Here is a 23,223-nt window from a genome sequence, read left to right as displayed (position 1 = left end):
TATACAGTGGGATATTGGTAATATTGAACTTCCTAAGGCTTCCACTAGATGTCAACAGTCTTTAGAACCTTGTTTGATGCTTCTACTGTGAAGGAGGGGGGAATGAGGGCTCTTTGAGTCATGGGTCTGGCAGAGTGCCTTGAGCTGACCAGGCGCGTTCACGTGAGAGAGTTAGCTTGCGTTCCATTGCATTTCTGAAGACAAAGGAATTCTCCGGTTGGAACATTATTGAAGATTTATGTTAAAAACATCCTAAAGATTGATTCTATACTTCGTTTGACATGTTTCTACGAACTGTAATATGACTTTTCGTCTGAACTTTCGCATGGACTTGCCCGCGCGTCGTGAGTTTGGATTGTGTACTGAATGCGCAAACAAAAAGGAGGTATTTGGACATAAATGATGGACTTTATGGAACAAATCAAGCATTTATTGTCGAACTGGGATTCCTGGGAGTGCATTCTGATGAAGATCATCAAAGGTAAGTGAATATTTATAATGCTATTCTGACATCTGTTGACTCCAGAACATGGTGGATATCTTCATGGCTTGTTTGGGCTCTGAGCGCTGTACTCAGATTATAGCATGGTGTGCTTTTCCGTTTTTTTTTTTTTTTTTTTTATCTGACACAGCGGTTGCATTAAGGAGAGGTTTATCTAAAGTTCCATGTATAATACTTGTATCTTTTATCAATGTTTATTATGAGTATTTCTGTAAATTGATGTGGCTCTCTGCAAAATCACCGGATGTTTTGGAGGCAAACATAACTGAACATAACACGCCAATGTAAACTGAGATTTTTGGATATAAATATGAACTTTATCGAACAAAACATACATGTATTGTGTAACATGAAGTCCTATGAGTGTCATCTGATAAAAACCATCAAAGGTTAGTGATTCATTTTATCTCTATTTCTGCTTTTTTGTGACTCCTCTCTTTGGCTAGAAAAATGGCTGTTTTTCTGTGAATAGGTGCAGACCTAACATAATGATATGTTGTGCTTTCATGTGAATTTTTGAAATCGTACACTGTGGTGGGATTAACAACAGGTTTATCTTTAAAATGGTGTAAAATACTTGTATGTCTGAGGAATTTTAATTATGAGATTTCTGTTGTTTTGAATTTGGCGCCCTGCACTTTCACTGGCTGTTGTCATATCGATCCCGTTAACCTTTTCTCAATAGGGGGTGCTGTTTTCACTTTGTAAAAATGTCGTTCCCAAATTAAACTGCCTCGTACTCAATTCTTGCTCGTACAATATGCATATTATTATTACTATTGGATAGAAAACACTCTAGTTTCTAAAACCGTTTGAATTATATCTGTGAGTAAAACAGAACTCAAGTTGGAGCAAACTTCCTGTGAGGAAGTGAGAAATCTGAAATCAGGCAGGCTGTCCTGGGGTCAGTTTATTAATTTGCATGTCTTCTATTGGTCGAGATGCACTGCATACGCCTTCCCCTAGATGTCAGCAAATAGTGAAAATTGGAATGGAGTTGCTAGGCAGATCTGAGGCCATATAAATGGTCTTGGAACGTGGGGTGCAGTCTTTTCAACATTCGCCATGACGCAAGACAGACCTCAGGATGGCGTTCTGGAAAGCTCCCGTTATAGGCCTTAGATATATCCGGCTCTGATTTTATTCGATATAGGTGTTAAAGACATCATAATGTTGTTATTTTAAACCGAGTTATATCAGTTTATATCAGTATATTGCGATTTTCGGATATTTCTTAGTGCTGCGTTATAGTGAGTTGGACACGTCTTCGCCACATGGCTAATGTTTACTGCTAATTCCAAAGTTGAAGGCGACAATCTACAACCGATCAACGATTCCTCTGGACAAAGGACAACTTGCCCAAGATTCTGATGGGAGCTCATCAAAAAGTAAGAAGTATTTATGATGTTAATTCGTTGTTCTGTTGAAAAATGTAAAACTACTATTCCGCCATTAATTTCGGTGCGGTCTCGCTTTAACGCACGCTGTATGTCGTAGTAACGTTAATTTTAAAAATCTAACACAGCGGTTGCATTAAGAACTAATGTATCTTTCATTTGCTGTCCAACCTGTATTTTTTAGTCAAGTTTATGATTAGTTAATGATTAGATTAGGTGCCTCTCCCAAGATTTCTCCCGACATTTTGTTGGCAGCTTGGCTACTATTCTCATTGTATAACCACGATTTGTGCCACTAAATATGCACATTTTCGAACAAACTCTATATGTATTGTGTAATATGATGTTATAGGACTGTCATCTGAAGAAGTTTGAGAAGGTTAGTGAAAAAATTTATATCTTTTGCTGGTTTATTCGTTATCGCTATTGTTGGCTTGAATCAATGCTGTTGTGTGGTTGGCTATTGTAGTAAGCTAATATAATGCTATATTGTGTTTTCGCTGTAAAACACTTAAAAAATCTGAAATATTGGCTGGATTCACAAGATCTTTGTCTTTCATTTGCTGTACGCTGTGTATTTTTCATAAATGTTTTATGATGAGTATTTAGGTAATTCACGTTGGTCTCTGTAGTTATTCTAGTTGCTTTGGTGAGAGTTGTGATGGTGGCTGCAATGTAAAACTATGATTTATACCTGAAATATGCACATTTTTCTAACAAAACATATGCTATACAATAAATATGTTATCAGACTGTCATCTGATGAAGTTGTTTCTTGGTTAGTGACTATTTATATCTTTATTTGGTCGAAATTGTGATAGCTACCTATGCAGGAAAAAAATGGTGGGAAAAAAAGTTGTGTCTTTTGCTATCGTGGTTAGCTAATAGAAATACATATTGTGTCTTCCCTGTAAAACATTTTAAAAATCAGAAATGATGGCTGGATTCACAAGATGTGTATCTTTCATCTGGTGTCTTGGACTTGTGATTTAATGATATTTAGATGCTAGTATTTACTTGTGACGCTATGCTAGGCTATGCTAGTCAGCTTTTTTACTGATGGGGGTGCTCCCGGATCCGGGATTGTGACCAAGTAGAAGTTAACTTCTCTAGGGTAGGGGGCAGCATTCGGAATTTTGGATGAAATGCATGCCCAAATTAACTTCTTGACACTAGGGGGGCGCCATTTCGACTTTGTAATATTTAGTTCCCAATATTAAACTGCCTCGTACTCAATTCTTGCTCGTACAATATGCATATTATTATTACTATTGGATAGAAAACACTCTCTAGTTTCTAAAACCGTTTGAATTATTTCTCTGAGTGAAACAGAACTCATTCTGCAGCACATTTCCTGCCAGGGAGTGAGATTTCAGAAATCGAGGTCCCTGTTCTGAGGCCAGTTTATAAGTCCCCATGTAAGCCATCGGGCTACATGCACTGCATACGTCTTCCTCTAGATGTCAGTAAGCGGGGAGAATTTGAATGGAGTGGATTGCGCAATCTGGGGCCCTTTATAAGACCGTGGAACGGAAGTACCGTCCTTTTCAACGGTGCGCCTGACGCATGAAGACATCACAATGGCGTCCTGCAAACGCTTTCGTTTTAGTAGTTCTATATCTCCGGTCATGTTTTTATTCGTTATAGGTGTTAAAGACATCATAAGGTAGTTAATTTAAACCGACTTATAGCAGTTTATAGCAGTTTATTGCGATTTTCTGGGATTTCTTTGTCATGCGCATTCACGAGTTGGACACCTCTCCAGTTGGTGGCTAACATTAGCGGCTATTTCGACCGGACAAGAGGACATCTTTCAACCCAAAGACGATTGTTCTGGAGAAAGGACACCTTGCCCAAGATTCTGATGGAAGCTCAGCTAATAGTAAGCAGTCTTTGCTGTTAATTCGTACTTATGTTGACAAATGTCAGATAATAATTCCGCCATGAATTATGGTGCGGTCTCGCTTTAGCGCACGCTGTATGCTTGAAGTAACGTTAATTTTAAAAATGTAACCCAGCGATTGCATTAAGAACTAATTTGTCTTTCAATTGCTGTCCAACCTGTATTTTTTAGTCAAGTTTTGGAATAGTTACTGATTAGATTAGGTGCCTCTTCAAAGATTTCTCCTGCCATTTTCTGGGCAGCTTTGCTACTTTTCTCATTGTATAACCACGATTTGTGCCGCTAAATATGCACATTTTCGAACAAACTCTATATGCATTGTGTAATATGATGTTATAGGACTGTCATCTGAAGAATTCTGAGAAGGTTAGTGAAAAAATTAATATCTTTTGGTGGTTTATACGTAATCGCTATGTTTGGCTTGAATCAATGCTGTTGTGATGTTTGCTATTGTGGTATGCTAATATAACGCTATATTGTGTTTTCGCTGTAAAACACTTGATAAATCTGAAATATTGTCTGGATTCACAAGATCTTTGTCTTTCAATTGCTGTACGCTGTGTATTTTTAAGAAATGTTTTATGATGAGTAATTAGGTAATACACGTTGCTCTCTGTAGTTATTCTAGTCGCTTTGGTGAGAGTTGTGATGGTGGCTGCAATGGTAAACTATGATTTATACCTGAAATATGCACATTTTTCTAACAAAACATATGCTATACAATAAATATGTTATCAGACTGTCATCTGATGAAGTTGTTTCTTGGTTAGTGGCTATTTATATCTTTATTTGGTCGAATTTGTGATAGCTACTGATGGAGTAAAAAACTGGTGGAGTAAAAAAAGTGGTGTCTTTTGCTAACGTGGTTAGCTAATAGATTTACATATTGTGTCTTCCCTGTAAAACATTTTAAAAATCAGAAATGATGGCTGGATTCACAAGATGTGTATCTTTCATCTGGTGTCTTGGACTTGTGATTTAATGATATTTAGATGCTAGTATTTACTTGTGACGCTATGCTAGGCTATGCTAGTAGCTTTTCTACTGATGGGGGTGCTCCCGGATCCGGGTTTGGGAGGTGTTAGAGGTTAAACTGCCTGCTTCTCGGGCCCAGAAGATATGATATGCATATAACTGGTAGATTTGGATAGAAAACACTCTAAAGTTTCCAAAACTGTTAAAATAGTGTCTGTGAGTATAACAGAACTGATTTGGCAGGTGAAAACCTGAGAAAAATCCATTCAGGGAGTAGTTTTTGGGGGGGGTTTGTAGTTTTCTATTCAATGCCATTACAGTATCCATTGACTTAGGACTCAAATTGCAGTTTCTATGCCTTCCACTAGATGTCAACAGTCTTTAGAAATTGTTTCAGGCTTGTATTCTGAAAAATGAGGAAGTAAGAGCAGTCTGAATGAGTGGATCCTAAAGTGTCACAGAGCTTTTTCATGAGCGAGACCGTGAGAGTGCCTTTCTTGTTTACCTTTTAAATTGACGACGTTATTGTCAGGTTGAAATATTATCGATTATTTAGGCTAAAAACAACGTGAGGATTGAATATAAACATCGTTTGACATGTATCCGTAAAGTTCATAGAAACAAGTTGGATTTTTTTGTCTTCCTGTTTTGAATGCGTTTGAGCCTGTGGATTACTGAAGAAAACGCGCGAACAAAACGGAGGTTTTTGGATATAAAGAGACTTTATCGAACAAAAGGAACATTTATTGAGTAAATGAATGTCTGCTGAGTGCAACCATATGAAAATCCTCAAAGGTAAGGGATTAATTTTATCTCTATTTCTGACTTGTGTAACTGTTCTACTTGGCTGGTTACTGTTTGTAATGATTTGTCTGCTGGGCTATGTTCTCAAATAATCGTAAGGTATGCTTTCGCCGTAAAGCATTTTTTAAATCTGACACCGTGGTTGGATTCACAAGAAGTTAATCTTTAAACCTATGTAAAATAGGTTTTGTTTTCTGAACTTTTATAATGAGTATTTCTGTATTTGAATTTGGCACCCAGCAGTTTCACTGGCTGTTGAAGAGGTGGGACGCTTGGGTATGTCTTCAGGCGGAAGGGGGGGGGTAGCTGTAAGAGGTTAACGGGATCCCAGCCATAAGAAGTTAAAGCTTGGTCGCAAATGGGTCTCCAAATGGACAATGACCCCAAGCATACTTTGTGGCAAAATGGCAATGAAGGACAATGAAGTCAAGGTATTGGAGTGGCCATCACAAAGAAATACAAGCTGAAATAAATCATTCTCTCTCCTATTATTCTGACATTTTACATTCTTAAAATAAAGTGGTGATGCTAACTGACCTAAGACAGGGAATTTTTACTAGGATTAAATGTCAGGAATTGTGGAAAACTGAGTTTAAATGTATTTGGCTAAGGTGTATGTAAACTTCCGACTTCAACTGTATGTATTAAAACGTTCAGGTTTCAAACAATGAAGTATGTTTTCAAAATGCATAGCCTACTGCCTCCAGCTCATTGCAAAGTGGTGAGTGACATGCTGATGAAGCCCGTCTTCTGTTGCCGTTTGAGATGCTGCAGCAGCAGCTCTCGCACTGTGACAGATTCTCTGTATCTATCTGTATGCTGTACGGGTGTGATAAGATACAATATTTTCGTTATGTACGCACGCGCCAATTTAATTCCACTAAACTAAGTAAATTAACCAATAAGCATGTATTTCCATCAATTAATAGGCTAAAAAGCATTATTACACAATAAAAAAAAATTATCCTCCTTGACAATTGGCCGGGCCCAATTTTATTAAATCTGCTTTACCATTTCTTTTTTATAGCCCTAAAACCAGCTATTACCGCCTAACCAAAACCTGGTTAGAGAGAATAAATACAAGGATATTGGCCAGCGAAGCTAGCTGCTGGATGAGAACTCCTCCTGACAGAAAGAAAATGAGCAGTGAATTAAGTAACCCCACAACAGCTTGCTCACATCTGGGCACAGCCCCTTTGCCCACAAGGAGGCTTAAACACATTTAGATGGGTTACAAAGATCTCCCTAGAGGGTAGCAACAACAACAGAGCCAGCCTCGATCCTATCATGTCTCTGTGCCAGCAGCAGCTTTATGACTATTTAACTCTTCTGATGAGAGGTCAGAGTCTAGGCCTCGATCAGGAGCAACAAAAAGTTAAGGGCCTTTTGGGAAAGTAGGCTAATTGTTACACAAACAATAAAGAACATCAATCCCAGACCAGTCCTCCCACTACTAAACTTGTAATTCGTGAACTCCACTAGGTCTAAAAGACCATTAGATCATAAAAAGAAAACCACATCGTAGTTTCAAAAGCAGCAGGTCAGAACGTTCCACTGGAAAAGCCAAAAGGGTTCTGCCTGGAAGACATAGGACAAATTATTTACATCAACATGACATTAATAGGAGCCTAAACGTCCTGTTGTACAAACAAGATATGTCAAATCAACTGGCTTGGTGAACTAGGCTACCTCTCAGGTCATCAGGGTCAGAAGAACATCCATGTATGTGTACATTGTGTAATCTTCCCTGTCAGATTGTATCAAGCCTAACCATAGGCACACAAAATGGCTACATCATATGATAGGCCAATAAACAGCCATATATATATATATATATATATATATATATATATATATATAGATACATACATGTGGCTCTGGGCAAATAAATAAATAAATATATATATTACACACAGAACAAAAATATAAACGCAACATGCAACAATTTCACTGAGTTACAGTTCATATAAGGAAAGTCTGTCAATTTAAATCAATTCATTAGGCCCTAATCTACAGATTTCACCGGGGCATAGGCCCAGGGGGCCAAGGCCCACCCACTGGGGAGCCAGGCCCAGCCAATCAGAATGGGCTTTTCCCCATGAAAGGGCTTTATTACAGACAGAAATACTCCTCAGTTTCATCAGCTGTCTGGGTGGCTTGTCTCAGACGATCCCGCAGGTGAAGAAGCCGAATGTGGAGGTCCTGGGCTGGTGTGGTTACATGTGGTCTGCGGTTGTGAGGCCGGTTGGATATACTGCCAAATTCTCTAAAATGGCATTGGAGGCGGCATATGGTATAGAAATTAACATTAAATTCTCTGGCAACAGCTCTGGTGGACATTCCTGCAGTCAACATGCCAATTGCACTCTCCCTCAACTTGAGACATCTGTGGCATTGTGTTGTGTGACAAAACTGCACATTGTAGAGTGGCCTTTTTTTGTCCCCAGCACAAGGAGCACCTGTGTAATGATCATGCTGTTTAATCACCTTCTTGATATATGTCACACCTGTCAGGCGGATGGATTATCTTGGCAAAGGAGAAATGCTCACTAAAAGGGATGTAAACACATTTGTGCACAAAATTGTAGCGAAATAAGCTTTTTGGGCATATGGATAATTTCTGGGATCTTTACAAGTTGCTATATATATATATATATATATACACAATGCCAGTCAAAAGTTTGGACACACCTACTCATTCAAGGGTTTTTCTTTATTTTTACTACAGGTCATCTGATGCAGCACTCCGTCACTCTCTTTCATGGTAATATAGCCCTTACACAGCCTGTAGGTGTGTTAGGTCATTGTCCTGTTGAAAAAAATTATCATCCCATCTTGCGCTTAATGGGACTGCGTATCACTGCAGAGTGCTGTGGTAGCCATGCTGGTTAAGTGTGCTTTGCTTTTTAAATAAAATCACTGAGTGTCACCAGCAAAGCACCCCCACACCACCTCCTCCATGCTTCATGGTGGGAACCACACATGCGGAGATCACCCATTCACCTGCTCTGCATCTCACAAAGACACGGCGGTTGGAACCAAAAATCCCAAATTTGGATACAGACCAAAGGAAAGATTTACACCAGTCTAATGTCCATTGCTTGTGTTTCTTGCCCAAGCAAGTCTCTTCTCATTATAGGTGTCCTGCAGCAATTTGACCTTGAAGGCCTGATTCACAGTCATCACCTCTGAACAGTTGATGTTGAGATGTGTCTGCTACTTGAACTCTGAAGTATTTATTTGGGCTGCAATTTGAGGCTGGTAACTAATGAACTTATCCTCGACAGCAGAGGTAACTCTGGGTCTTCCTTTCCTGTGGAATTCCTCATGAGAGCCAGTTTCTTCATGGTGGTTCATGAATGGCACTTGATGGATTTTGCGACTGCACTTGAAGAAACTTTAAAAGTTCTTAAAATTTTCTGGATTGACTGACCTTCACGTTTTAAAGTAATGATGGACTGTTGTTTCTCTTTGCTTATTTGAGCTGTTCTTGTCATAATATGGACTTGGTCTTATACAGAAGATGGCACTGTTTGGTAAACCACCCCTACCTTGTCACAACACAACTGATTGGCTCAAACGTATTAAGGAAAAAAATTCCACAAATGAACTTTTAACAAGGCACACCTGTTAATTGAAATGCATTTCAGGTGACTACCTCCTCATGAAGCTGGTTGAGAGAATGCCAAGAGTGTGCAAAGCTGTCATCAATGCAAAGGGTGGCTAGTTTGAAGAATATCAAATATATTTTTGGTTTGTGTAACACTTTTTTGGTTACTACATGAATCCATGTGTTATTTCATAATTTTGATGGTTTCACTATTATTCCACAATGTAGAAAATAGTAAAAAAAAATAAAGAAAAACCCTGGAATGAGAAGGTGTGTCCAAACTTTTGACTGGTACCATATATAAAATTGAGACAGTCTGCTGTCCCTGAGGAGGGAATGAATCCTATGACAACATTTGGGAGGGATGCAACAGATGAAAAAAAGTTCAGTCCCTTGTAGAAATGTTGCAGCCTTCTGGCAATTTTGCACAGAGCCTGCTAACAAGGCAGAGGAGGATATTTTCATTGGCTAAAACTTTCAAACAGCTGTGTGGTGCTACTGAGCTTTCCCTCTGATTAGATTGTGTCACATGTAAAGCGCAAAGCAGTCCATTGGGAGAACCATTCAAACTACATAGTAGGCCTATACATGAAACACAGAATAAAATGAATGTCCCATAAAAAAGCTGACAGACCATATATTAAAAATTGTGAAGATCAATTTCTGAAACGTATTGACCACTGTCTGCACAATCTAATGTGTTTGTTTATGACAAAAGATTGTTAACCTTTGACCATATTTGTAGACAATACACTTTTTACATCTCCTGCTAGCACCCAGATGACAGAGGATTGAAATAATTTGCAATGACTGCAGACCGTTTACCTTCACCAGGTGAATAACAAAAAGTCCATTCTGCCTGGAGGATCCATAACGTATGAATCCATAGGCTAACTGTTGCCAATCAAAACCACCCAAGCTGGGAGCTCCTAGCTCCAGCAAACTGTCTATTGCTCTGGTAGCAAGGCTGCTCTCCCAGGCTACTAGTCCAGTAACCACTACAAACACTGTCTCTGCTTAGCTCACTACAACATCATCTCTAGTCTTCTACAACAAGTGCATCCCAAACACAAGTGGCACTAAAGCAACTAACTCATTAGGCCTAAAAGCCGTACATATAGTCTATTCAAAACACAGTACACAGAAAAGCCAACCGATTCCCTGCTGTTGACAAACAACCATTACAATGGACATATAGTGTGCCGCGTTGTGCTCCACATTTGTTTTAGCACAAAAAATGCATCCTTACTGGAAAAAAAAACAAGACCAGAGTTCAGATCATGGAGATGGTGGGGAGGAGACAGTAAAGACCTCATCAGGAAGAAGCAGGGTTCACTTAATTAAGACAGCCTAACGAAAGAGTATAGCGGCATTGTTCCTGTCATGGTTCCTGTGCCCCACTAGTTAGTAATCGAACTGATCAATGGATATGGGCAGTAGGGCCAGGACAATACCAGTATTGTAATATTTGTTCCATGGCAAAAATGAAAACGTGGAGCACACTAAACTCTTCGGTCCTTTAAAAACCTGCTGTATGTAAAATAGTGTGTTATAGCTTGGAAAATAAATACATGTTGCTCTAGATGACAACATAATTATGTTTGTTTCCAACATTAAGGCTGTTTTCCTAAACAAGTTAAGTCCGCGTCTTGTTTTGTTTCCTTGCCATGATACTAACGAGTATCGCAATACTGGTATTGTCCCGGCCCTCTTTTAAAGACTTTGCCAAATTCTGCTAAATAACATTTCAGGTTTTTAGGGTACAAAAACAAAGCCGGCTCTAATTTAATAGGATACCGTGTATTGGGGACAGTTTAAGAGGTGGCAGCATGACCAAAAACAAAACAGTGTTCCTCTCTTTCAGGCCGATGAAGAATGCAAATGTCTATATGTAAGCCTGTAATCTATAGTATTGAGAGCTCAGATCACAAGTGACAGCATCAAACACTCTTATTGCACTTCATAGCTATGCTTCCCTAAGGCTGCTTTTAGACAGGCAGACCAATTGTGAGATTTTTTTCACTCATTGTTCAAAAGACCAATCAGATCAGCTCTGAAAAGATCTGATGCGATTGGTCAAAACACCAATTAGCAGGAAAAAATAGAATTGGCTGCCTGTCTAAACACCCTAAATACTTAATTAGGAAAATACACATTAGTACAGAGTGCCCTCTTTTCTAACAATTGGAGGTAGTCGTATTCAAAAAGGATGTGGTAGTACCTCTCTGCTTGGTCATGCTGTCACATGATGAGTACCCCATAACTTATACCCAATTTATTTTAGATGTCAATGGATGCATGTACACAGGCAGCCCAAAACTGATATTTTCCCAACTGATTGGTCTTTTGACCAATCAGATCAGCGCCTTTGCCAATAATTGGGCAACGCAGCCAATATAGCCTAGCTAGCTAACATTACATGTACCTCTTCACTTCGGAGGCCTCAGACCATCATTTGAACAGCTGCCTTGACTATTTTGAAGCCTCCTCAACTACCGTGACTTGTATGGCTTATCCTATAACTGGTCATACTTACACGTTAATGTTTACAATAACGTAGCTGGCAAATTGACTAAAATCTAGTCAGATTAGACAAATGAGAATCACCTAGCTAACGTTAGCACCAAAATAGAGAAAGGAGTTTGTTTGCACTCAAAAAGCTCTGACGGTCAGTCCCAAGTGAATTTCCCCTGCTTTTATAAATTAGCTCGCTTTGTCTAACCATCAGCTGTTAACGTACCGGTAACTAGACGATTGTTGTCAAATTGTCGTGCATAGAACCTAAACGTTGTTTACATTTGAAAGGTTAGCTTTCGTAAGATTGCCTGGTTACCCCATTGTGTGCCTCGGTATAACGCCGGTGGGTGTCCTCAGTCATAGATACAAATGTAATCCTAACACAGCCAGGCCTTGGTTAAGGTGGTGTGAGACGCCGCACAGACAAATGTGTTAGCTACTTTAGATGCGTCAAGCGAATTTAGCAAGCTACTAACGTTAGCTGTCGACGCCAACGACAGTAGCTAGCCTTAGCCACAGCTAAAACGTGATTTATTCACCTCCTAGTTATTTTCTCTACAATTTGTGACTAGTAACAGTAGCTAGCTAGCTGCATTGGCTAGATGGTTAATGTTAGCTAACCAGCCAACACAAATACCAACTCTAGAGAACGCAACTTTCGTTAAACTAGTAACGGGGAAGGCGTAATGACAGGAAACTAAAATTGTCCTCTACATAATGTGCAAATAACAATTGTAAGTTATGTTCACTTCGATAATTTCCTAATTGTTATTTAAACAAAGGCGTAGCTAGTTGGCTAGCTAGCCGTCTACAGAACGTCCGTCATGTGTTGCCAATTTGCTCGTTACGTTAACGTACTACTAGTTCACTTAGCTGGCTAACTTTATACCAGTAAAAACTAACGTTAGCGAGACTAGAAATATTAAGGCATCCACAAGAGACTGACTAACCGTTATTTACAATGTACAATAGTCGTTTGAGTATTCTCTTCTACGATCTGTAGCTAGTCAAGATCAGCAAGGATTAGTTTAGGTCTAGGAACAAACCAAGCCAAACAAAGCGCGGCCTTAAGGATTGTGGACAGAGCAAGATGCCTCGGCGTTTCCTACCGTCTCAACCAAAAGGGAAATATTTTCAACCCTAATTTTGAAAATCAACCTGACAACACGCAAACGTTTACCTTGAGTCAACAAGTCACGTAATTAACGTATGTCTGTAAAGGTTTGAAATGGGCCCAATTAGCTTAGCGACTACATTAAATGCATTACCTCTTTCCTGGTTGTTCCTTTCCGGCTGTACCGGGCGCGGCCTCGACACTCGCCTGGGTCTTCTGCTGGTTGCTCTGACGGAGTTCATTTGGGGTATTTAGAATTTAAAAGAAAAACCGAACCCTTCGCTACAGTTGGAACGACGTCTAAGCACGCAATCTAAAATGTTTTTTTCTTAAACATTGCTCAATAAGTCACCCCTTTCCTGCGGCTAGAGATTTTTTAATATTTATTTGCGTTGCCCCTGCAACCCTTGCTCAGCTGCGTTTTGCTATTGCAGGAGGAGCCATTAGCGCAGAGACCGTCCGACAACAAGAAAATTGAACATCAATCACATGGGAAGAACTTCCACCAATAGCACATCGTAGTTCGACGTTTTTTCTTGCTACTGCAAACATGAATGTGCGTCTGAAAATGGCTGAGAATGAAACAATAAAGCATATTATGGGCTCACGTTACCTCTGAACTATTATTAGCCTACTGTAGCCTAATCATCACTATTATGTGTGTTAGTACTAGGCTGGAACCAAACCCTACACACCCTGTGAGTCCTGTTCAGAACAGTCTTTCGAGATATATAGACATCCAGTACAGGGGGCTAGTAGCCCACAATAGGGACTGAAGAACAAAGGTATATATGGCTAAAGAAGCCCACTCTATTTCAAAGTATTATTTGACAATTCATCTCCTATCGGAAAATACACTGCTCAAAAAAATAAAGGGAACACTTAAACAACACAATGTAACTCCAAGTCAATCACACTTCTGTGAAATCAAACTGTCCACTTAGGAAGCAACACTGATTGACAATAAATTTCACATGCTGTTGTGCAAATGGAATAGACAAAAGGTGGAAATTATAGGCAATTAGCAAGACACCCCCAAAAAAGGAGTGATTCTGCAGGTGGTGACCACAGACCACTTCTCAGTTCCTATGCTTCCTGGCTGATGTTTTGGTCACTTTTGAATGCTGGCGGTGCTCTCACTCTAGTGGTAGCATGAGACGGAGTCTACAACCCACACAAGTGGCTCAGGTAGTGCTGTTCATCCAGGATGGCACATCAATGCGAGCTGTGGCAAAAAGGTTTGCTGTGTCTGTCAGCGTAGTGTCCAGAGCATGGAGGCGCTACCAGGAGACAGGCCAGTACATCAGGAGACGTGGAGGAGGCCGTAGGAGGGCAACAACCCAGCAGCAGGACCGCTACCTCCGCCTTTGTGCAAGGAGGTGCACTGCCAGCGCCCTGCAAAATGGCCTCCAGCAGGCCACAAATGTGCATGTGTCTGCTCAAACGGTCAGAAACAGACTCCATGAGGGTGGTATGAGGGCCCGACGTCCACAGGTGGGGGTTGTGCATACAGCCCAACACCGTGCAGGACGTTTGGCATTTGCCAGAGAACACCAAGATTGGCAAATTCGCCACTGGCGCCCTGTGCTCTTCACAGATGAAAGCAGGTTCACACTGAGCACATGAGCACATGTGACAGACGTGACAGAGTCTGGAGATGCCGTGGAGAACGTTCTGCTGCCTGCAACATCCTCCAGCATGACCAGTTTGGCGATGGGTCAGTCATGGTGTGGGGTGGCATTTCTTTGTGGGGCCGCACAGCCCTCCATGTGCTCGCCAGAGGTAGCCTGACTGCCAATAGGTACCGAGATGAGATCCTCAGACCCCTTGTGAGACCATATGCTGACACATGCACATTTGTGGCCTGCTGGAGGTCATTTTGCAGGGCGCTGGCAGTGCACCTCCTTGCACAAAGGCGGAGGTAGCGGTCCTGCTGCTGGGTTGTTGCCCTCCTACGGCCTCCTCCACGTCTCCTGATGTACTGGCCTGTCTCCTGGTAGCGCCTCCATGCTCTGGACACTACGCTGACAGACACAGCAAACCTTTTTGCCACAGCTCGCATTGATGTGCCATCCTGGATGAACTGCACTACCTGAGCCACTTGTGTGGGTTGTAGACTCCGTCTCATGCTACCACTAGAGTGAGAGCACCGCCAGCATTCAAAAGTGACCAAAACATCAGCCAGGAAGCATAGGAACTGAGAAGTGGTCTGTGGTCACCACCTGCAGAATCACTCCTTTTTTGGGGGTGTCTTGCTAATTGCCTATAATTTCCACCTTTTGTCTATTCCATTTGCACAACAGCATGTGAAATTTATTGTCAATCAGTGTTGCTTCCTAAGTGGACAGTTTGATTTCACAGAAGTGTGATTGACTTGGAGTTACATTGTGTTGTTTAAGTGTTCCCTTTATTTTTTTGAGCAGTGTATAATTGGTCAATGTGGTTTCCTTCTGTTGTCTGAAGTAGAAGCCAGTATAGGTTTATTATTACAGTCCTGACATATCTGACACAATGCCTTGCATAACTATGTCTAAACAAGCACCTGATTGACTCCTGTAGGATAGACTGGACTACCCTTTTCTTTTCCCCCGACAACACAGGATTGTGCACAGGGTTTGGATAACAGGTGGGCTAGATGGGTCATCAAATCAGGGCCCCTCAGAAGAATTCTCATACCAATATGGCGCCCCCAAAATGTTCAAAGATATCGATGTCTGGGACCCATAAGACACCTCGTCGGGCACCCCAAGAGTCAATGTGTAATTCAAACCCTGAGTTTGTGTGCCACTGCCAGTCATTGACTCAGTGCTTAGAAGGAACAAATAAGCCTACAGACAGACATCACTACTCCTGTACATGGTCTTTCTCACAGTTCAGCTGTCTATGTAAATCAGTGTAATAAAAACATACTTTATCAATCACCAGTGTTGAACTTCACCTCACAGCTGAGGTCTTCTCCTTTGTGGTCAGCTGTCATTACTTTAAGTTCCTGACTGACAGCTGTATAGACCACATGTTGTGTGGTTGGTGGCTGGCTGATTGTGACCCAAATGGCACTCTATTCCCTATTTAGTGCACTACTTTTGAACAGGGACCATAGGTCATGTGGGATGCAGACACTGATGCCCATTGCAAATAGTGTCTGTAAGTAATTGGCATCTCTTGAACTACAACAAGAGGTGGCCACATTTTATGCATAGGGATTGATGGGTCGCTCTGACTGAGCATATCCAGCAGTAGGCCGTCCTGCTGCTAATTCTGAGCTCTAGTGTTAATTATTGAGCGAATGCTCAGGTCTCATTGAATGCTCTTTGTACTTGTGTATTTGTCATAGTATGGTAAACATTCTGTGAGTTAGATATTGAGCTTCAATGCCTTTATTCAATGGGCAGTTTATTTGTGAAATTTCTGAACAAAGCTCATTCATGATTCAATATTTCAGTGAAATAGTGATCATTCAAGTGTTAATGTATGGGACCTTGAATGCAGTGTTTCTCCTATATTCATTTAGCGGTGGCGGGCCGCAAAATGTTGTCTCTGAGACCAAGAGGTGAGCCTCTAAAATCTTTGGTCAGAGGCCGCGCAATTGGCCACCGCTGCTGAAAAAAGTCCTAGGGGAAACACTGGAATGGCATCATGAATAATATACATTTGACTGAGAGGAGGTAGCCTATCTATTCATGCATTCCGCGCTAACTTTCCGCGCTAAATTTCTCAGCTAATTTTCTGCGCTAACTTTGCCACCGCTGCTGAAAAAAGTCCTAGGGGAAACACTGGAATGGCATCATGAATAATATACATTTGACTGAGAGGAGGTAGCCTATCTATTCATGCATTCCAGTCTAGTGAATGTTCACTCACAGATGGAGCCATATTGAGGCATCATGCTCTGATTTCCTCATTGCGAAGGGTTAGTAATGTCACGTAGGAAATAACGCCATCTGTTGGGAGGTAATGATGATGCCACGTAAACCTCAAACCTAGGACTGCCCCCTGTGGTGTATTCATTAGTCAGACAATGTTGCTAACAGTTGCAAACTTTTGCAATGGAAGCTGTTTACTCCAAACCGAAAGATCAGGGGCGTATTCATTATGGAAACCGTATACCATTTAAGAAGCAAACGAAACGGGGAGGAACCTACCTGAATTTGTTCAATAGAAACTCTCGTTTACATTTTCCGTTGGAGTAAACGGTTTCTGTTGAAAAACTTTTTGCAACAGACTAATCATTTTGCAACAGACCCTGTGTAATGATTACACCCCAGATGTCATATAATGAAAAGAGGGACATATCACAGATGGATGCAAATCTTCTACTGATTTGTTTTTTCTAATTGTTCAATAATTTATGGGCTGTGGGAAGAGACTACTAATTGTTCCAGTCTCAGTCAGCTCCCTCTTTGACAACAGCACCATCAACAGCACCATCAACAAACTACAGCAGCAGTGAGATTCCCATTCTGCTTAAAGGCCCAGTGCAGTCAAAACCATGATTACCTGGGTTTTATATTTCCATACTATGAGGTTGGAATCATACTGTGAAATTGTGAAAATGATGATAATGCCCTTGTAGTGTGCGAGCTGTTTGAAAAGACCGCCTGAAATGTCAGCCTGTTTTGGTGGGAGGGAGTTTTGGCCTTCCATGGTGACATCACCATGCAGTAAATTAGTTAATAGACCAATAAGGAAGAGTTCCAAATTTCTCAGCTAATTTTCTGTTTTCTCCTCCCCACTCAAACCACTCCCAGTGTTGTAACTTTAATGTGTTACAGAGTTAATGTTTAAGTTAATTCATTGAGCTGTATCTAAAGATATTTCTTTACAGTTATTTACATATGTAATTGTATTGGTTAGTATTGAATTACGCTTTTGACTGCAAGTTCCAGAATGCCTTGCGACAGGAAGTAGAGAGTGAACGCGCTAGTTAAGTGCAATTAACAGGTGATTATTTGGCTCCTTTACGCTAGCATCTTACTGGCATTGCTCTGTAGAATCTAAAGTTGTTAAATGTAACGTGATCAAGAATTATTACTAAAAGAAGCTTTCATATCAAACCCGACGTCCCGAGTCATTACTTTGAAGATAGTTATTCTATATTTTGGTGCCGAAACCCGGGATATGAGCTGCGATGAAGAAGCAGCTGAAATGGCTGAGGAGGAACGTCGGCATGAAACCGAAAGAATGAGACGAAAGCGGGGTACCATTCGAGGTGCCACAACACGGATTTTGAATCAGATTGACGTGGAAATAACCCAGTCAAATCCGGATACCGATCACTTGAGTACATTGTTGGAATTGCTGTTAGCTAAGGAGAACAGTTTGTTTGAACTTGATCGTGGAATTGAACAGTTAACGCCATTGGACGGATTGGAGGCAGAGATTGCATGCACGGAGGATTACAAAGAGCGCGTTATCATGCTGAAGAGCCGTGCACAACGAGTGATAAAGAAAAACCAGGATCTCAATCCACTAACAGCACGGGTGAGTGACGCTAACTCCAACAGATCACAGAGACAATCAGTAAGGCTACCAAAGTTGATTATTGAGAAATTCTATGGAGATGTCAGTATGTGGCAGGAGTTTTGGAGCCAGTATGAGACCGCTATTCACAACAATGATTCACTGTGTAATAAAGAGAAGTTTACCTATCTGAAAACATATCTCACTGGACCAGCTGCAAAGGCAGTAGCAGGACTGATGTTAACAGACAGTAACTATGATGATGCAATCGCTCTACTCAAGAGCAGATTTGGAAGGAAAGATCTTGTGATTAGTGCTCATATGTCAAAGCTGCTGAATCACCCCTGTGAAGAAATCCTCTGATCTAAATGCATTGAGGCAGCTATATGATGAATGTGAAATTCAGATTAGGAGCCTGGAATCACTGGGTGTAGTGTCAGAAACCTATGGAAGCCTACTATGCCCAATCTTACTGCAGATGATTTCAGAGGACATAGCTCTTGACTATAGTCGTCAGAGGGGAGTAGATGATGAATGGAAAGTGTCTGAGATTGTCAGTTTCCTACAGAAGGAGGTTCAGAGCAGGGAGAGAGCGCTACAAATGACAAGATCATGCAACCAACAGAAAGAGAGCAAACCATGGAACAAATCATGCTTCTCCAATGAAATGAAAACAAAAAGACCCAACATGCCCTCTGCTGCAGCACTGCATACAGCCAGCCAGAAGGAACAAAACTGTCTATTCTGTGACAGTGCAGACCACAAATCAGAAAACTGCCCTGACCACAATATTGCTGCACGCAAAGAGAAACTAAAGAAAATGGGAAGATGCTTTGTATGTTTAGGACAGAGACACATAGCAAAATTCTGTAAAGTCAAAGATGTGTCATGTGCAACATGTGGAAGCAGACATCACATTGCTGTGTGTACCAGTAAGAGGAGTGAGGTGCAACCCCCTACTGTTTCTGTAGATGCTGTTGTTTCCTCAGTTATTCCCCATTCAGTGAAGATGAAACCAGATGGACAGAACACTGTGTTGCTACAAACGGCAAAGGCATGGGTAGAAGGCCCATCGGGCAGGAAGATAGCTCGTTGCTTACTAGATGGAGGCAGTCAGAGAAGCTTCATACATGAAAACCTTGTGAAGGGCTTGAAGCTACCAGTAATCAGACAAGAGGCACTCACTCTTCACACGTTTGGCTCCTCTGCCCCAGCAACGTCCCAACGCAACACAGTGAAAGTCATCTTGGAGAATGTCTGGGACAAACAGCAGAGAATAGAGATAGAGGCAATTGAAACCCCACAAGTGTGCACAGCTGTGATGAAGGTTCCTGGTGAACAGATTCGACATGAGCTCAATAGAAAGGGACTGCAGCTCGCAGACTTTCCAAGAGATGACAATGATCCTGAACTCTCTGTCCTGATAGGAGCAGACTACTACTGGCAGATAGTATCAGGCAGAGTGGAGCGACTGACGGAGACGCTGGTTGCTTTAGAGAGCACCTTTGGATGGTCGGTGCAGGGACCCGTGTTCATGTCAAGTGTCGCCGAGGCAACTTGCATGTTCATCCCACTTGATGAAGACACACTAGTCTCCAAACAACTGCATGCATTCTGGGAGCTTGAGTCTCTGGGTATTATAAGCGAGAAAACACAGAACCCAGAGGAAACCGAGGCTCTACAGAGGTTCGAGGAAACAACCACCTTCAAAGATGGTCGATACCACGTGGAGTTGCCATGGAAACGAGAAATGCCAGAACTCAAAGACAACTATAGAATCGCCAAGAAACGGTTTGAAGGTCTGAAGAAAAGACTGAAGAAGGATGTGACGTTGTACAGCAGATACAATGAAGTGGTAGAGGACTACTTACAACAGGATATGGCAGAGGACGTGCCCAAGGACAACGCATCAAGTGCAGACAACGTAAAATACTACTTACCTCACCATGCAGTACTCCGAGAAGATAAGGTGACAACAAAACTGAGAGTGGTGTTTGATGCCTCGTCCCATGAAGATGGCTGTCCATCCCTCAATGACTGTCTACTCACAGGACCGAACCTGAATCCGGATCTGCTCAGCGTTCTGATAAAGTTCAGACTACATGAGATCGCATTCATGGCAGACATCAAGAAAGCTTTCCTGCAGATATCCCTAGCAGAGAGAGACAGAGACGCCGTGAGATTTCTATGGCTCACAGGCCCACCAAGGGGAGAAAATGAAGAGGAGCTGCGTGTGCTGAGGATGAAAAGAGTGGTATTTGGAGCTTCCCCAAGTCCATTTTTGCTGGCAGCTACAATCAGGAAGCACCTAAAACAATATGAAACAGAACAACCAGAAGTTGTAGAGATACTGAGAGAGTCACTCTATGTAGATGATTTCATTGCAAGTTCACGCAATGTTGAAGAGGCTTACCTTGTGACAACAACTGCAAAGCGAATGTTGTCGATTGCAGGCATGGACCTCTGCAAGTGGATGACCAATTCTCCTGAATTAAAAACAAAATGGGAGGAGAGTACGACAACTGACCACCCGTTGACGCTAGAAACACAAGGATTAGTGCTGAAGGTTTTAGGTTTAGTATGGAGACCGGAAACGGATGACTTTGTGTTTGACCTCAGGCCGCTACTGAGCATTCTAAAGCAAAAGGAAAACACAAAGAGAAGTGTTCTGCAGTCGTCTGCACGTATATTCGACCCTCTTGGTTTCTTAACTCCCTTCACCATCAGGATCAAGTGCATGTTCCAGGAAATGTGGGAGAGGGGACTCAGCTGGGACGAAGAATTACCGCCTGATCTGACACGAGAATGGCAACAGTGGTGTTCAGAACTACCCCAGTTACACCAGCTCACCATACCAAGGTGGTACAGAACAGACATGCGGCCACAGAATAGCCACACTCTGAAACTACACGTGTTCTGTGATGCAAGTGAAAGGGCTTACAGTGCAGTAGCTTACTTGCAAGGTGATTCACAAGACAGGGAAACAACAAGTCTAGTCGCATCCAAGTCCAGGGTAGCCCCACTCAAGAAAATGACGCTGCCACGCCTGGAGCTCATGGGAGCTGTGATTGGAGCGAGACTCGCAAACAACTTGATGACCACACTGAAATTGGAAGAAAAACAGATCCAAATGTGGACAGACTCGATGATCGTGCTGCATTGGATTTGCAGCTCAGCTCAGAAATGGAAACAGTTTGTTGCGAACAGAGTGACGGAGATCCAGTCCTTGACCAATCCAGAGTCATGGTCACATATTGAAGGGAAAACTAATCCAGATGACCTCCCTACAAGAGGACAAACTGTTCGAAACTTGACTCAGAGCGAGCTATGGTGGAATGGACCCAGAATTCTGATATCACCCAATCAGTCCGAAGAGACTGATGATAACAAGGTTCCGGAAGAGGTGAATGCAGAACTCAAGTCCAGCTGCCAGGTTACTGTACAACTCGCAGCAAACAGCACAGCAATCACTGAACCTGTGTTGGAGCTTGAAAGGTACAGCAAACTGAAAAGAGTGTTCAGAGTCACCGCCTGGATAAAGAGATTCATAGCCAATGCTCGTACAACCATAAAGATACAAGGTGAACTGACTGCTGACGAACTGTTCGATGCAGAAAAGTACTGGATTAAGGTAACACAACAACAGAGTTTTGGACAGGAGATCAAACTACTGAAGGCAGGAAAAAGCCTAAACAATGACTGTAAAATCAGAGAACTGAAACCGTTCCTGGACGAACACGAACTACTCAGTGTAGGAGGAAGACTGCAACAGTCCAGCTTCACATTCAGAGAGCAGCACCCATGGGTTCTGCCCAACAAGTACAGCTACTCAGACAGTGCAAAAACGTTCAAGAGAGCTGATCAGGACTTGAAAGAGCTGTGGAAGGCAATCGAAGAGCCCCAACTCTTGGCTTTCTTCTCAGAAAGGGGCATCACCTGGAGGTTCATCGCCGAGCGAGCAGCCTTTTGGGGCGGATTCTGGGAAAGACTTGTCAGGTCAGTGAAAACATGCCTGCGAAAGGTTCTTGGGAGAGCTTCACTCAACTTTGAAGAGATGTGCACAGTCCTGACAGAGGTTGAAGCAATTCTAAATTCTAGGCCTCTGACCTTCGTGCACAATGAAGTGGATGAACCACAACCCCTGACCCCAGCACACTTCCTGGTGGGTAAACGACTAACCTCTTTGCCTCCAAAGCCATTTCCAGCTGACACTCAGCACCCAACGCTAAACAAGGAGGACATGACACGCAGATGGAAGTACAGGCAGAGACTTGTGACCAGCTTCTGGAACAGTTGGCGAAGAGACTACTTGCTGGATCTAAAGTCAGCACACCGCTGTGATACACCACAGCCCACCCCACTGAAAGCGGGTGACGTTGTACTCGTAGGAGAAGATAACACACCCAGACAAACCTGGAAACTAGGAAAGATTGAGGAACTGTTTCCAGGCCGAGATGGCCTAGTTAGATCATGTTCAGTTTGTACTGCTTCAGGGACTTGGTTGAGGAGACCTATTCAGTTGATATACTGCCTAGAGATCTAGATGAACACAGTTGTTCATCGGGGGGGGAGGATGTTGTAACTTTAATGTGTTACAGAGTTAATGTTTAAGTTAATTCATTGAGCTGTATCTAAAGATATTTCTTTACAGTTATTTACATATGTAATTGTATTGGTTAGTATTGAATTACGCTTTTGACTGCAAGTTCCAGAATGCCTTGCGACAGGAAGTAGAGAGTGAACGCGCTAGTTAAGTGCAATTAACAGGTGATTATTTGGCTCCTTTACGCTAGCATCTTACTGGCATTGCTCTGTAGAATCTAAAGTTGTTAAATGTAACGTGATCAAGAATTATTACTAAAAGAAGCTTTCATATCAAACCCGACGTCCCGAGTCATTACTTTGAAGATAGTTATTCTATACCCAGACAGTCTAGCAAAA

General features: G+C 41.9%; 1 protein-coding gene across 4 annotated transcripts in view; it reads right to left on the bottom strand.

Moving 5' to 3' along the window:
• LOC120029463 (F-box only protein 11-like) overlaps window positions 1-13,274 on the bottom strand; it is a 41,125-nt gene extending 27,851 nt beyond the window's left edge. For all 4 annotated transcript variants that reach the window (XR_005473583.1, XM_038974692.1, XM_038974694.1 and 1 more), the window contains exon 1: window positions 12,977-13,274. Coding sequence is in view for 3 of the 4 variants with exons in the window: in XM_038974692.1 (XP_038830620.1) it covers window positions 12,977-13,064 (88 nt within the window). In the remaining variant the exon portion in view is untranslated. The remainder of the gene's footprint in view (window positions 1-12,976) is intronic.
• Window positions 13,275-23,223: the final 9,949 nt, after the last annotated feature.

The sequence above is a fragment of the Salvelinus namaycush genome, chromosome 35 (genome assembly GCF_016432855.1).
Source record: "Salvelinus namaycush isolate Seneca chromosome 35, SaNama_1.0, whole genome shotgun sequence".
Classification (NCBI taxonomy): domain Eukaryota; kingdom Metazoa; phylum Chordata; class Actinopteri; order Salmoniformes; family Salmonidae; genus Salvelinus; species Salvelinus namaycush.
This window is presented reverse-complemented; position numbering and strand designations above follow the sequence as displayed.